The sequence below is a fragment of the Littorina saxatilis genome, linkage group LG7, assembly GCF_037325665.1.
Source record: "Littorina saxatilis isolate snail1 linkage group LG7, US_GU_Lsax_2.0, whole genome shotgun sequence".
In the NCBI taxonomy this organism is placed as follows: Eukaryota; Metazoa; Mollusca; class Gastropoda; order Littorinimorpha; family Littorinidae; genus Littorina; species Littorina saxatilis.
This window is the reverse complement of record NC_090251.1, coordinates 12,931,565-12,945,163: the sequence shown is the minus strand read 5'-3', so window position 1 is coordinate 12,945,163 and position 13,599 is coordinate 12,931,565. Positions and strand designations below refer to the sequence as shown.

Here is a 13,599-nt window from a genome sequence, read left to right as displayed (position 1 = left end):
AGGAAATGTGGAACAGTAGATTATCAACCTTGGAGTGGTGTGAATAGACAGTCCTTTTCTTTCTTTTGTTGGTAGAAAAGAAAACTTTAACCAAACAAAGAAAAGCTTAAATGGCAGATAACAGCGCAGCCTTGGGGTCCACACAATGTACTGACTGGTATTTTTGTTTTAGATCGATACTCCTGAATGTGTTCTTTTTTCTCCACAGCCAGAAACTATTACAGAAGTAAATTAGAAATACAGTTTACTTAAACATCTTACAAAATATAATTACCATAAAAAGAACATTAATATATCAACGTTATGGTCAAGATAAGTTTGGGTTTATACTTTTACTTTCAGTTTGGATTAATTCATTATTTCTGAAAGGCACATACACCATACACACATGAGACTTTCTCAGCGGCCTGGCTCAAATTCATCATGCTTGAGATCTCTTTCAACTACAGTAAAAAAGAGAACATTATCATCACAAATTACACACCATCATCTTTCTCAATGTTGTGTCGAATTATCATACATGTACGTACTCCTCTCTACGTGCCATATTAAACAAAGCTAGGTCAGTCTGCATGTCCTGTATGTTCTTCTTTGCTTTATACATAACGGAGTGGCTTGGAAACCAATGATCGAGTCGGTTAGGCCAACAAAAAAAAAAAGGTCTGTTTACGGTAACATAGGCCAAAAAACTAGGGTCGGTAGGTCGGGATTTTTTTTTTTTTTTTTTTTTCCCCAAATGCCCCCCAAAAAAGACTAGGGTCGCGCGAAAAAAATAGGGTCGGTCGGGTTACCGTAAACAGACCTTTTTTTTTTTTTGGCCTTACAGCTATAGAGCCCCTAGGCTCCAGAACCGGCTCTCACGACTAGTTCACTAAATTAAGGTTCCAGAAGTCCTTTTTTTATTGCCTGAAATCACAGTAATTATTAACCTCCTTAGTGTAGTGGCTCCAATTCCCTTAATGCTTAAGATGATGGAATGGTTTGTTGGGGATCCATTCGCACAGTCAATGAGTTTAATTTTTCTTTAGACCTTTTGACCCGGCTTTTCTTTATGAATAAGGACCGGTTTCAACCTATATGTCTTCCTCACTCATACGTCAAAACCCATCCATATTCATATATTTATTGTTCTTGTTTCTGGTGGTGAGTACATTGTTATCTTAGTTTCTGGTGCATGAGTACATTGTTATCTTGTTCTTGTTTCTGGTGAGTACATTAAAGTTATCTTGTTCTTGTTTCTGGTGAGTACATTGTTATCTTGTTCTTGTTTCTGGTGAGTACATTAAAGTTATCTTGTTCTTGTTTCTGGTGAGTACATTGTTATCTTGTTCTTGTTTCTGGTGAGTACATTAAAGTTATCTTGTTCTTGTTTCTGGTGAGTACATTGTTATCTTGTTCTTGTTTCTGGTGAGTACATTGTTATCTTGTTCTTGTTTCTGGTGAGTACATTGTTATCTTGTTCTTGTTTCTGGTGAGTACATTGTTATCTTGTTCTTGTTTCTGGTGAGTACATTAAAGTTATCTTGTTCTTGTTTCTGGTGAGTACATTGTTATCTTGTTCTTGTTTCTGGTGGTGAGTACATTGTTATCTTGTTCTTGTTTCTGGTGAGTACATTGTTATCTTGTTCTTGTTTCTGGTGAGTACATTAAAGTTATCTTGTTCTTGTTTCTGGTGAGTACATTGTTATCTTGTTCTTGTTTTTGTCACCTGCAATCTCTCGTTCCCATTCTGCTTTTCTTTGACAATACCATGCCAAAGATTTTCTTATTGTATGTGTGTACGTGTGCTTTAGACAGTGTACGTAGTCTTTATTTGGTGTTTAACGTTGTTTTCAACCACGAAGGTAATATCACGACGGGGAAAGGGGGAGATGGGATAGAGCCACTTGTCAATTGTTTCTTGTTCACAAAAGCACTAATCAAAAATTTGCTCCAGGGGCTTGCAACGTAGTACAATGCATTACTTACTGGGAGAATGCAAGTTTCCAGTACAAAGGACTTAACATTTCTTACATACTGTTTGACTAAAATCTTTACAAACATTGACTATATTCTATACAAGAAACACTTACCAAGGGTAAAAGGAGAAACAGAATCCGTTAGTCGCCTCTAACGACATGCTGGGGAGCATCGGGTAAATTCTTCTCCCTAACCCGCGGGGGCCCGGTGAGTGTACGTATAGTCCAGCTCTTCATCATCATACTGCTCTAATCGACAGCCTAAAAAACTTACTCATCTATTGCTGAAATAATTCTTCCAATTTAGGATCCCTGTACATTCGCTGTGTTGAAGGAAATAAAGAAAGCAGGGTGTTCTTGTGGAAACACTCAAATAGTTATCGAAAATGCAACTTGACAAGCCTGGTTGTCCCCCCATGATGCGCAAAAACTGAACAAAACGCTCCTTCGTTCAAAATAAAGACAAGGGCCGGGTCTGTTGACATTTTCCTCCAGTGGCAACGATCTTATTGTGCCTACAATGCTCCAAAATATTCATCTTCTTTCAATCTGTTGCTATCCACATTCGAAAAACTGATCGGTAAAAAAAAAATCCTACGGGCCACCGAAGCTTACAGTTGCTTCCCTTTACAACGACCCGGATTTGCGCACTGCAGCTTTTTTCAAGCCAGCTTTGATTGACTTCTAAAGCCTTAGTTCTCACATAAAACGGACACAAGCTCAATTGTTGCTTTCAGGAACACTCTCTGGACAATAGTGGTGCCTTGACGTGAAAACAGCAGCGCCATAAAATCTACTTACCGGAATATTCACAAGCAAGGTGTTCAGTCGAAAAACTAGTGCCCCACTCGGTTGCGAGAAGCGCTGTTGCTATGGTCACAGCGTAGCAAAACTGACACATTTGAAAGAAAACTAGAGAGGGTTCTTTAGCGTGTGTGTGTGTGTGTGTGTGTGTGTGTCTGCCAGTGTGACCGGTGTGTGTGTGTGTGTGCCGTGTGTGTGTCAGTCAGTGTCAGTGTGTGAATTTGCGCGCGCGCGCGTGTGTGTGTGTGTGTCAGTGTTAGTCAGTCTATCTCTCTCCCCCCCTCCCTCTCTCTCTCCCATCATTTCTCCCTCTCTCTGCATGACTTAATTAAAAAATAATTATATGTACAGTGACCGTGTGTTTGGTATTGCTTGTGCAACCGAGTAAAAGATCTAGACTGGATAGCCAGTCTTTCTTTCTTTATTTGGTGTTTAACGTCGTTTTCAACCGTTCAAGGTTATATCACGACGGGGATAGCCAGTAATGATGATCAGTAAATTACGGATAGCCAGTAATGATCAGTACTGAAAATACGGTAGAATTTCTCGTTGCATATATGCTCAATGACACACACACACACTGGCAATTCCGGCCGTCATTCCTCCAGCTTAGGTACTTCTCAAAACAGAAAATAACGTTTTACCTCACTGTTTTCCTGGCAACACTCAACATTGTGAAATCCGTAACACGGCGCTGCTTTCTGCCTCGAATTTTTCTTGGTCCGCCGGCTTATTGCAAAACAGTCACAGACACATAACACACATGTACTCCAACGAATACATCACACACTCTGTGCCATTCGAATGGCATGCGCACACTCAAAGCCAAAAAGTAATTTCAGTTTAACAAGAAGAGCAAACGCTCGATCGAGTCACTTTCGCAGTTCTGAATATTATATGAGGCATCAGATGGACAGGAAGAAATTGCTATTCACAACACAATACAGATGTAAATAATTTGATGTAAAGAATAATCCTATAAAGTTTGAATCAAATCCGATGAATAGTTTCAGAGATATGATATTTCAATTTTTTTCCTTCAAGACATACCTGTGACCTTGAAAAAGGTCAAAGGTCACCAAAGCAGACGTCAAAGTGTAGAGGTCACTGGGAGTCACGTTCACATAAAATTTGAGCCCGGTCACTTTTATAGTTTCCGAGAAAAGCCCAACGTTAAGTTGTGTGTTGCCGAACAGAAAAGGCTAGTTATCTCCCTTGTTTTTCTGATAACGTTCGTAAAAGGCTACAGATGTAAATACTTTGATGTAAAGAATAATCCTACAAAGTTTCAATCACATCCGATGAACTTTGTCAAAGATATAAAATGTCTAATTTTTCCTTTGACGCTGACCTGTGACCTTGTCAAAGGTCAACGAAACCATCGTTAAAGTGTAGAGGTCATTGGAGGTCACGACTAAACAAAATATGAGCCGGATCGCTTTGATAGTTTCCGAGAAAAGTCCAACGTTAAGGTGGTGTCTACGGACGGCCGGCCGGCCGGACGGCCGGCCGGACGGCCGGACAGACTAACACTGACCGATTACATAGAGTCACTTTTTCTCAAGTGACTCAAAAAAATAAAAATCAAACAAAAATGAAAAAGCGGATGTCCGCTGTCCATATGCGGCCACATTCCTTCAAAATTCCATCGTTTCGTCACTGAGTGCTGTTAAATCCTCATACACGGTGCGGTGAAATATCGCACAAAAGTGAACAACGCCGCTACAACGTCAGTACAGTCTTCGCCACACCAGACTGTGAATGTCCAATCTTGCTTCCTTTCTTTCGCGGATACCCAAACTGTCATCCACCCGTGAAGAAAGCCATCCAGGGGGGCAATGAAACCAAGGCGTCCATGCCACCCAGGGTTTGTGTGGCCGCAGCGGGTTTTTTCCTGAAGCGGGTTGGGTTCGATCGGTTACGGGTATCAAACCGCGTTTCGCCCCAAAGCGTCAGCCCCGATCGGCACCCGCTTCTGCCTCTAGCTGCTACGATTTAAGTGAGGGAGGATATAATGTTACGAGAATGAGAAGGGGGGGGAGAGAGAGGGGAGAGAGGGGAGAGAAAGGGGCGAATGGCAGAGGCCGAGAGAGAGAGTGAGAGAAATAGATTGAGTGTGAAAGAGACAGAGAGAGAGAGGAGAGAAAGAGAGAGGAGAGAGATGAGAGAAAGAAAGAGGAGAGAGATGAAAGAGAGAGAGAGAGAGAGAGAGAGAGGAGAGAGAACGAGAGAGAGAGAGAAAGAGAGAGAGGGAGAGAAAAAGAGAGAGAGAGAGAGAGAGGGGAGAGAGGGAGAGCATTGGGGGGAGGGGCGGGGAAGGGTTGGGTGGTTCGGAGAGAAGAATGGTATGAATGGATATGGGTTAGCTAGGGGCGTGGTGGTGGTGGTGGTGGATATGTAACGGAGGTGGGATTACGTCACGGTGCAGAGAAATCGAACATGATTGGGGGTGGGGGGCTGGAGGAACGTCGACAAGGTATGTCGTACCAAAACAAAAATCATATTTAAACCACTGACAATGCGTCGTTTGCGTTGCTGTCGACTGCTCAACATTGGTGTCTAACTTGGATAGCTTTTACATTATAGGATGAGAAATCACATTAACAAAACGAAGCAACGAGTAAATGATCATGGAAGTGTTGACAGAGGAGAGGGGTTATGGTAAGATCATGTCATCAGTGTGAAGAGCAAGGTTAGAGGCGATGGATGGGCGGCGGGTGTCCCCTGAACTCAGTCACAGAGAAGTCACGAGTTTGTGTAAAGTGGGACTACAGAAGAAGTGCAGGGGGGGGGGGGGGGGGGGGGGGGAGGGGCACATCGATGACATGTCGTGAGTGTGTGTGACTGAGATAAAGCTGCCAATAGTCTGACCACACGAAAGGACCTTTCAGAGTCCAAAAGAACTAAAAAAATTAACATCTCTGGCTGCACGCTGCAGAAGATTTACATAGGAAATGTTTCATTTAAAAACTCACTTTGATTTAAAATGTCCACCTTTTTAAGATCCTGCTCTCTCATATTGCCTGTTACTAACGTTTGCACGCATGTGTACTTTTCCATATCACTATGATTCCCGCTCTTTCAAGTCCCAACTTTCCTCACATTTGTCAGGCTTAAAGCAAAGAGACCACTGTGAGGGCCCCAAAGGGGGGGAGGGGGGGGGTATCATCACGATCACGGGAAGGGAAATGTTAGCTTTCACGATCACAGTTACCTTGATTTTTGTTTTCCCGATCACAAACACCTTGACGAATAGAGGATCATAGAGTGATACAGCTGTGAAAAATGTACGTTGAAAATAAAATGCTTTGCAATAATGCCCAGCACGATCACGAACACAAATGACGATCACGATCACGAGACTTGATTTTTTTGTCATCACGGATCACGGGCAAAGTCCCATCACGATCACAGAAATGGACATTTCGGCAATCACGGTCACAGAAAGGTCAAAAAACGCCAATCACGATTTTAAACCCTTTGGGGCCCTCCACTGTCTTGTCTTATCATGAAATGAATATTTGTTGTATGTAGGGGACCGGGTAGTAAGTGTGAGAGAAAACACTTGAGCGGCAGGCTGTGTTTCAAGAGGTGTGGTGACAGTGCTGGAGTGGGGATAATGTCTACAACCCGGTACCTGTCCTTGCGTTGTAAACTCCTGCAGTGTGCGCTCAAGGAGTTTTGGAGAGGTGGCAGAAGTGAGCTAGGACTGAAAAGTGAGTGCTGTCTGACAGACAAACATTATCGTTATCTCCGGGACCCGAGCCGCAAGGTAATGGTCAATGAGCGTTTCTTGCTGGTGCATTTTACTGTGACATACAGACAGACAGACAAACAGACAAGCGGACCGCCAGACAGACAGACAGACAGACAGACTCTCTCCCTCACACACACACGCGCGCACGCACACTTCTTTATCGTTATCTCCGGGACCCGAGCCGCAAGGTATTGGTCAATGAGCGTTCCTTGCTGGCGCATTTTACTGTGACATATGGACAGACAGACAAACAAACAAGCGGACCGCCAGACAGACAGACAGACACACACACACTCACAGACACACAAACACTTGCACACACGAACGCACGCATGCACCCCTTTGTTATGTGTGTTCGTGCACCTCTTTTGTCAGTCAGCGAAGCACCTGTTTGCTGACATCAAAACCATCGGCTGTTGAAAAACCTCCCCCCCCCCCCCATCTCTCTCTCTCTCTCTCTTTCTCTCTCGTGCTCCTCCACCCCCTCCCCCCCTCTCTTCCTCTGGTACCCATCCCTTATCCTCCCTTTAGCGCTTCGGCCACTCCCGCCGGGTGAGGACCCTGGCACTTGTCAAAGAATACCTACAACACTCAAAGAGTCCCGAAAACACGCACACCTGCAACTGGGGACCGACTGTTTAACCGACGTTCCCGACCAAGCCACTCAACTATCACAAAACTATCTACGCGGGGCATTTTAATCTGGGCTGGACTGAGGCCATATACATTCCAGAGAGTTCACATATATTCTGGCCTCTCGAAGCCATCTTCTTTTCAAGAGCCAGTTTGTATGATTTTGTTGTGTATTGTGTTTTGACTTTTGCCTCCCGTGAGACATATTGGGCCGCCTTATTTTTATATTTAGTCAAGTTTTGACTAAATATTTTAACATCGAGGGGGAATCGAAACGAGGGTCGTGGTGTATGTGCGTGCGTGTGTGTGTGTGTCTCTGTGTGTGTGTAGAGCGATTCAGACTAAACTACTGGACCGATCTTTATGAAATTTGACATGAGAGTTCCTGGGTATGAAATCCCCGAACGTTTTTTTCATTTTTTTGATAAATGTCTTTGATGACGTCATATCCGGCTTTTCGTGAAAGTTGAGGCGGCACTGTCACGCCCTCATTTTTCAACCAAATTGGTTGAAATTTTGGTCAAGTAATCTTCGACGAAGCCCGGACTTCGGTATTGCATTTCAGCTTGGTGGCTTAAAAATTAATTAATGACTTTGGTCATTAAAAATCTGAAAATTGTAAAAAAAAATAAACATTTATAAAACGATCCAAATTTACGTTTATCTTATTCTCCATCATTTGCTGATTCCAAAAACATATAAATATGTTATATTTGGATTAAAAACAAGCTTTGAAAATTAAATATATAAAAATTATTATCAAAATTAAATTGTCCAAATCAATTTAAAAACACTTTCATCTTATTCCTTGTCGGTTCCTGATTCCAAAAACATATAGATATGATATGTTTGGATTAAAAACACGCTCAGAAAGTTAAAACAAAGAGAGGTACAGAAAAGCGTGCTATCCTTCTTAGCGCAACTACTACCCCGCTCTTCTTGTCAATTCCACGGGCACTGCCTTTGCCACGGGCGGTGGACTGACGATGCTACGAGTATACGGTCTTGCTGCGTTGCGTTGCGTTCAGTTTCATTCTGTGAGTTCGACAGCTACTTGACTAAATATTGTATTTTCGCCTTACGTACGCGACTTGTTTAAAATTTTTTTTTTTTTTGTACGGAACTGTATAACACACTAAATAAGTACATGTATATCTCAGTCTCAGACACGTAATCCGTCACATCGTATTCCTTTTTCTTAAATTTCAGTTTTATCTCCTCCCCGCCCCTCCCCCCCCCCCCCCCCCCTTCCCTTCGTTCACCTTGGGATGTTTGGAACCAAGAGGATCGGAAATCAGACCTATTAATGCTGCGTCGCTCACAAGAAATAACGGTTTTAGGTGTGACGAAAAAAAGAACAGGGCCTGAGTACGGTGATAAATACAAGACTTATTTTACAACCATTTGAAAAATACATACATCCCCGTGGTTTCCCGCATAACGAAATCGTTTTTCTCGTGTTTTGAACTTGCCAGTGTTACAGCACAGAGCAGAGTCCATCCCGCACTTTGCTTTGTGTACATCACGTGGCCACCCAAACACCCGCACAACGCAACATTTTCACGAGAAAAACACGTTTATTTGCTTTGTCTGTATTACATTTTTTAATTTACATTTACCACTGACACACCAAATTGTATACTTTAGTTTGCAAGTGAATCGTTATCACACAAAATAACGTTATCAGTGAGACGAACAGAGATCTCAGAGATCGTCTGCTTCTCAACTGTTTCGCGCAAATCGTGTAATATCTATTGTTGCGGAAACCTCCCGAAAAAAATGCAATCTCAGCGGCTTCCACCTGCAACATAGTCGTGCTTATTTGGAATGTGACGTCCTGTTCTTCGTCAGTCACACCTATCTCGAAAACTAAGCGTCGCACAGAACCAGCGCCCTTCCATTATATATGTTCAGTTCACGAACGAACGACCAACACCTTGTGTGCACAATCAACCCGTCAAAATATACATGCTCTTAATACATGTGTTAAGGTAATGCTGGTTGCGTCAGCTTAAGAAGCGAGTGTATTAGGTAAGACCACGTAAGCCACCCGACATATATATATATATATATATATATATATATATATATATATATAACATGCATTGACAGTTTGCACGTGAAATACAAATTCCATTGGCAAGTGAGGAGTCGGTATTGAGCACACAGACAGAGTAATCGTTCTTTCATTTCTTTCTTGGTCTTCACTCATCAATACTTGAATATTTTCTATTTTACCATACCAGGCCACGAACTGTGATGAAGAGTTGTTGATGTGTCGTTGACAAAACCATGAAATAATCAGTCAAAACGCACTAGTTCTTCAAAAAACACGATACCAAACTGAAGCAAAAAATGCCTGTCTGTCTGTCTCTCTCGCACACACACACACACCCGCACGCACGCACACACACACAAACACCCACACACACGCACGCACGCACGCACACATAAACACGCACAGACACACAGACATACAGACACACGCACACACACACACACACGTACATCCATTCACCCAATCACCGAAAGGCAACACTCGGGGGCAGAGAAGGGGTCATTTTCACGCACTAAAAATCAATATTACCCGTACACGATCCATACATTAAGTATCGATTTAATACAATATTCCCTCGACAAAATGAAACCCGCTAAAGCCCCAAGTAATGAAGAGCGCCTATTAACTAGAGAGCCACGAAGTAGACCCCATTCATCTAAAATTCCAACCTCATATATCATAATTGTATTGCTACTGCAAAGTGTGATATAATGGATCGCCATTTATGAATAAATGACAGATAACATTGACCGTAACTGCCGCCTAGCCGATCGCGTGCCAGTTTCACCGAAATTGCGCGTTGCCAGGAGACCGCGTATACTAACTTCTTGAATCGGGTATTGGGAAGTAAATCTTCGCTTTTGTTGAGGTTATTATTGTCCAAATTAGTGATAATGCGTCTTTATTGGGTAGATAGTTTCTGTTGAAAGTGATTTTCACACACAATCAGACCCTTTAAAAGACTCAACAGGCTACGTACGCGCTCTCGCTCTCGCTCTCTCTCTCTCTCTCTCTCTCTCTCTCTCTCTCTCTCTCTCTCTCTCTCTCTCTCTCTCTCTCTCTCTCCGGCCTAACGTTCCAAAAAACAAAATCAAACTGGGTTGACTGAAGTACTGTCATTTTAACGTTTTGTTTTGTCATAAATAAAACATTCCAATAACTTACAAATCTTGGTTTATTTGTTTGTTTTGATTGTTTTTATTATCATATTTGATTTTACTATTGCCAACGGTGGGTGGGCTCGGGTGGTAGTAAGCCTAAGGGTTATGGCCGGTTGACATTCTATTGCTCAGTAACGCTCCCGCCACTAAAGAAAAGCCCAACGTATCAACTACAGTACCAGTCTCCTTACCGATCTCTTTATCTGTTGACAGCACACAGTCACGAAGTCATGTATGCACGTGATAATTATACGAAGGAGAACAGCCTTCTTGTAACATAACCGCCTCAGTCTGTGCATGCACGCTTGCAATTTACGCAGACCGATCGATTAATCGATCAATCGATCACGTACCCAAAGACACAGACAACACAGGCTGATCCGGGAAGCCCGTGAGAACCCAAACAGGTGTAAAATAAGGACTGGACTGGAAACAATACCGCCTTTTGTTGTGAGGTACTACAGTCAGTATCGAGACACCGCCTTGTCGGTAGAGTGGAGTTTGTGCTGAAAGAAAAGACTGTATGGTTTGTGTGTATTCGACACAAACGTGCGTTTAAGTGCAGCTATGCCTTAGTTACCCCAGAGCAATCAACAACACTTATTCATTAATTGAAAGGCAACCATAATTGCAGTCATGTGCGGAGGTTTTTTCTTTCTTTTCCTCGGTGGATAAAAACGGATTATGGTCTCAAGTCCGTGCGATTTCGGCACAGTTACAGTGCACTTATTAGGCAACCATGATTAAATTCATGTTTAGAGTTTTTGTCTTTTCCCAAGTTGATAGCAACGGAGTCAACATTAATATGTTCTCAAGCGCGAATTCGGCATGGTTACACACCCTCAGGAAATTAGTCATGGATGTAAAACCATACTGTAAACATTTGGAACTTTGTCCAACTATAATTAAAATTAAAACAAACAAGAAATTTCTCCGAGGTAGAAAAAACACCCCCGTCAAAGGGAAATAACCTTCTCAGTTGGTGGCAGTGACTGAGTGAGAATGGTTATTTCCCTTTGACCATTATAATGTTTCTCTATAAGTCCTTGTAGAATCTTAATCCACCAATAACTCCCTAACCGTGTGTTTGACTGGTCCCAATTTTTGTAAGGACCGTCTCAGGAATGTATAGAACCTGTTCACCAAGTTTGGTGACGATCGGTCCGTTCATTCTTGAGATCTATATGCGAACACAAACACACAAACACACACACAAACACACACAAACACACAAACAAACAAACAAACAAACACATCGACCGAAACCTATACACACCCCTATACCGGGGGTGTAGTAAATACAATAACACAATCTTATTGTTTCAGCTATGGTTGGCAAGTACACATTTACAAGACTGCTACTACTGTACATTCAGTTGGACCCAAAGACTCTCAACTAGCTAAAGACAGACATGATTTACCTTCTGCGAGACGACATATCCACCGAGAACTTCGGAAATCCGAGGGCTTTCTCACAGACACACTCGAGTAAAATCCCACACAAGTGAACACAAGACTCACAAAAATCCCACAGAACAACTTATAACCAGCCACACTCGGCCAGAAAGCATCAGCCGGCGTGACTTTGAATTTCAGTCTTCCTTCTTGCAAGTTACAGTTCTTTTCAGTCCTTCTAATCAGCGTAACTTGACCTCGCACCCCCTAACATGTCAGCTGGCTGTTAACAATAGCCTGGTATCATGACAGATGTTTGTTTGATTTCTTGACGTCTGATCCCCCGCTATACGCCCTCGTTACGTGCAGAGTGATAATGCTGATTAGCTAGCGATTTGTAGTTGGCGTTAATCCACAAAAGCCATCGACATATGTGAAAGTTGGCTTTAAATTTGTATCGTGGTAAGCTGGTTGAATACTTGTCAATGAAGTTTATCCCAAAAATGTAAACAAGTTAAAGATTTACTTTAAAAAAAAAGTTTTATAAAAGGTAAGTATTGGAATTCTTGGCGATAGTAAACCATCATGATTTCAAAACTTTTAGTTCTCCAGAATCAGCCAAATAGTAGATTCCTTAAGACAAGTAAAACTTCTTACAAAATGTTGGTAGACTTCGATTTTGGTCCACTAAAATACCCTGCTTCATTTGAATTTTAGAAAAAGAAGTTTTAAACAGGCTTAGTGTTTGTGGCACAACCGTTTTCAAAGTCGGCTTATTGACGACAAAGCTATTCTCTTCTGCAAAACAAAGTATGAATCCAGTGGACACTTTTTCAGCCAAATATTTCAAAATAGTGTATCACATGTGACCGTTTTATTGCCCTGTGGCACTTTTACACAGCGTTACCGCCTAGAAACATAGACATTGGTTGAGAGTCATCGACATTTAGAATCGAAACCGCAAGGAACATCAAAAACTACTTTGAAACAAATTCAATAACCCAAAACTGATCGAATTCGTGTATCAAACCTCGCAAAAACACCGAGAACTGTCGAGCCAATATTTCAGAAGGAACCAGGAATACACCTCACACAGAAATCTTGGGGATATATTGGTGAACGGCCAACAGTAATCTACAGTAATAATGTGCAAGCGTGAGATAAAAGGCTGAAATCCGACACTGGAACACACACCGTCCACACACACACCCAGGAATGCAAGACTATCGAGTTGTGAGACGGAGGTACGAATGAGATTCTCACTTAATCGATATTTTAAAACTTCAAAGTATCGACTGGAGAGCACTGTGATCGAACAATTAAAACACACTACAATACACAACTTGGTGCCAGTCCAATAGTCTGACACACTTCATGCAGAATTTGAAAAGCAAGAATGAATCTTCAACTGACGGTTTGCCTGCAACATACTGAATGGGTTATAGAAATCAGACTTATATTACACGTCCTTAATCCGCTTCGGTGAACAAGAATCATAATAGCGTCAGTGCAACATATCGCATTTTTATTATGCAAATCGCACAAGGACGTAAATCATTCAAAACGGTTCTTTTTTTAAACGGGAGTAACCTTTTCAATTTATATCAAATCAGCCTTGTCAACACTTTTAGAGCAACAAAGAATAGGAAAGATATAGTACACTTGAACCACGCAAGGGCTCTAACACTTTGATAAGGCAACAAAAAAAGTCTGTTTACGGTAACCCGACCGACCCTATTTTTTTCGCGCGACCCTAGACATTTTTTTGGCATTTGGGGGAAAAAAAATAAAATGACTAAAATCTTTACAAAATAACGTAAAAATATGTTTTTT

The 13,599-nt window shown here is 41.9% G+C and overlaps 1 protein-coding gene across 2 annotated transcripts in view; it reads right to left on the bottom strand.

Annotated features, from left to right (window-relative positions):
- The window catches only part of LOC138970718 (uncharacterized), a 61,441-nt gene extending 49,237 nt beyond the window's left edge, over positions 1-12,204 (bottom strand). The window contains exon 1 of one of the 2 annotated variants that reach the window (XM_070343204.1): positions 11,793-12,204. In XM_070343204.1, coding sequence (XP_070199305.1) covers positions 11,793-11,809 — 17 coding nt within the window. In that variant the 5' untranslated portion in view covers positions 11,810-12,204. Of the gene's footprint in view, positions 1-3,406; positions 3,565-11,792 lie in introns of those variants that run through there. The other variant, XM_070343205.1, reaches the window with a different exon arrangement.
- Positions 12,205-13,599: the final 1,395 nt, after the last annotated feature.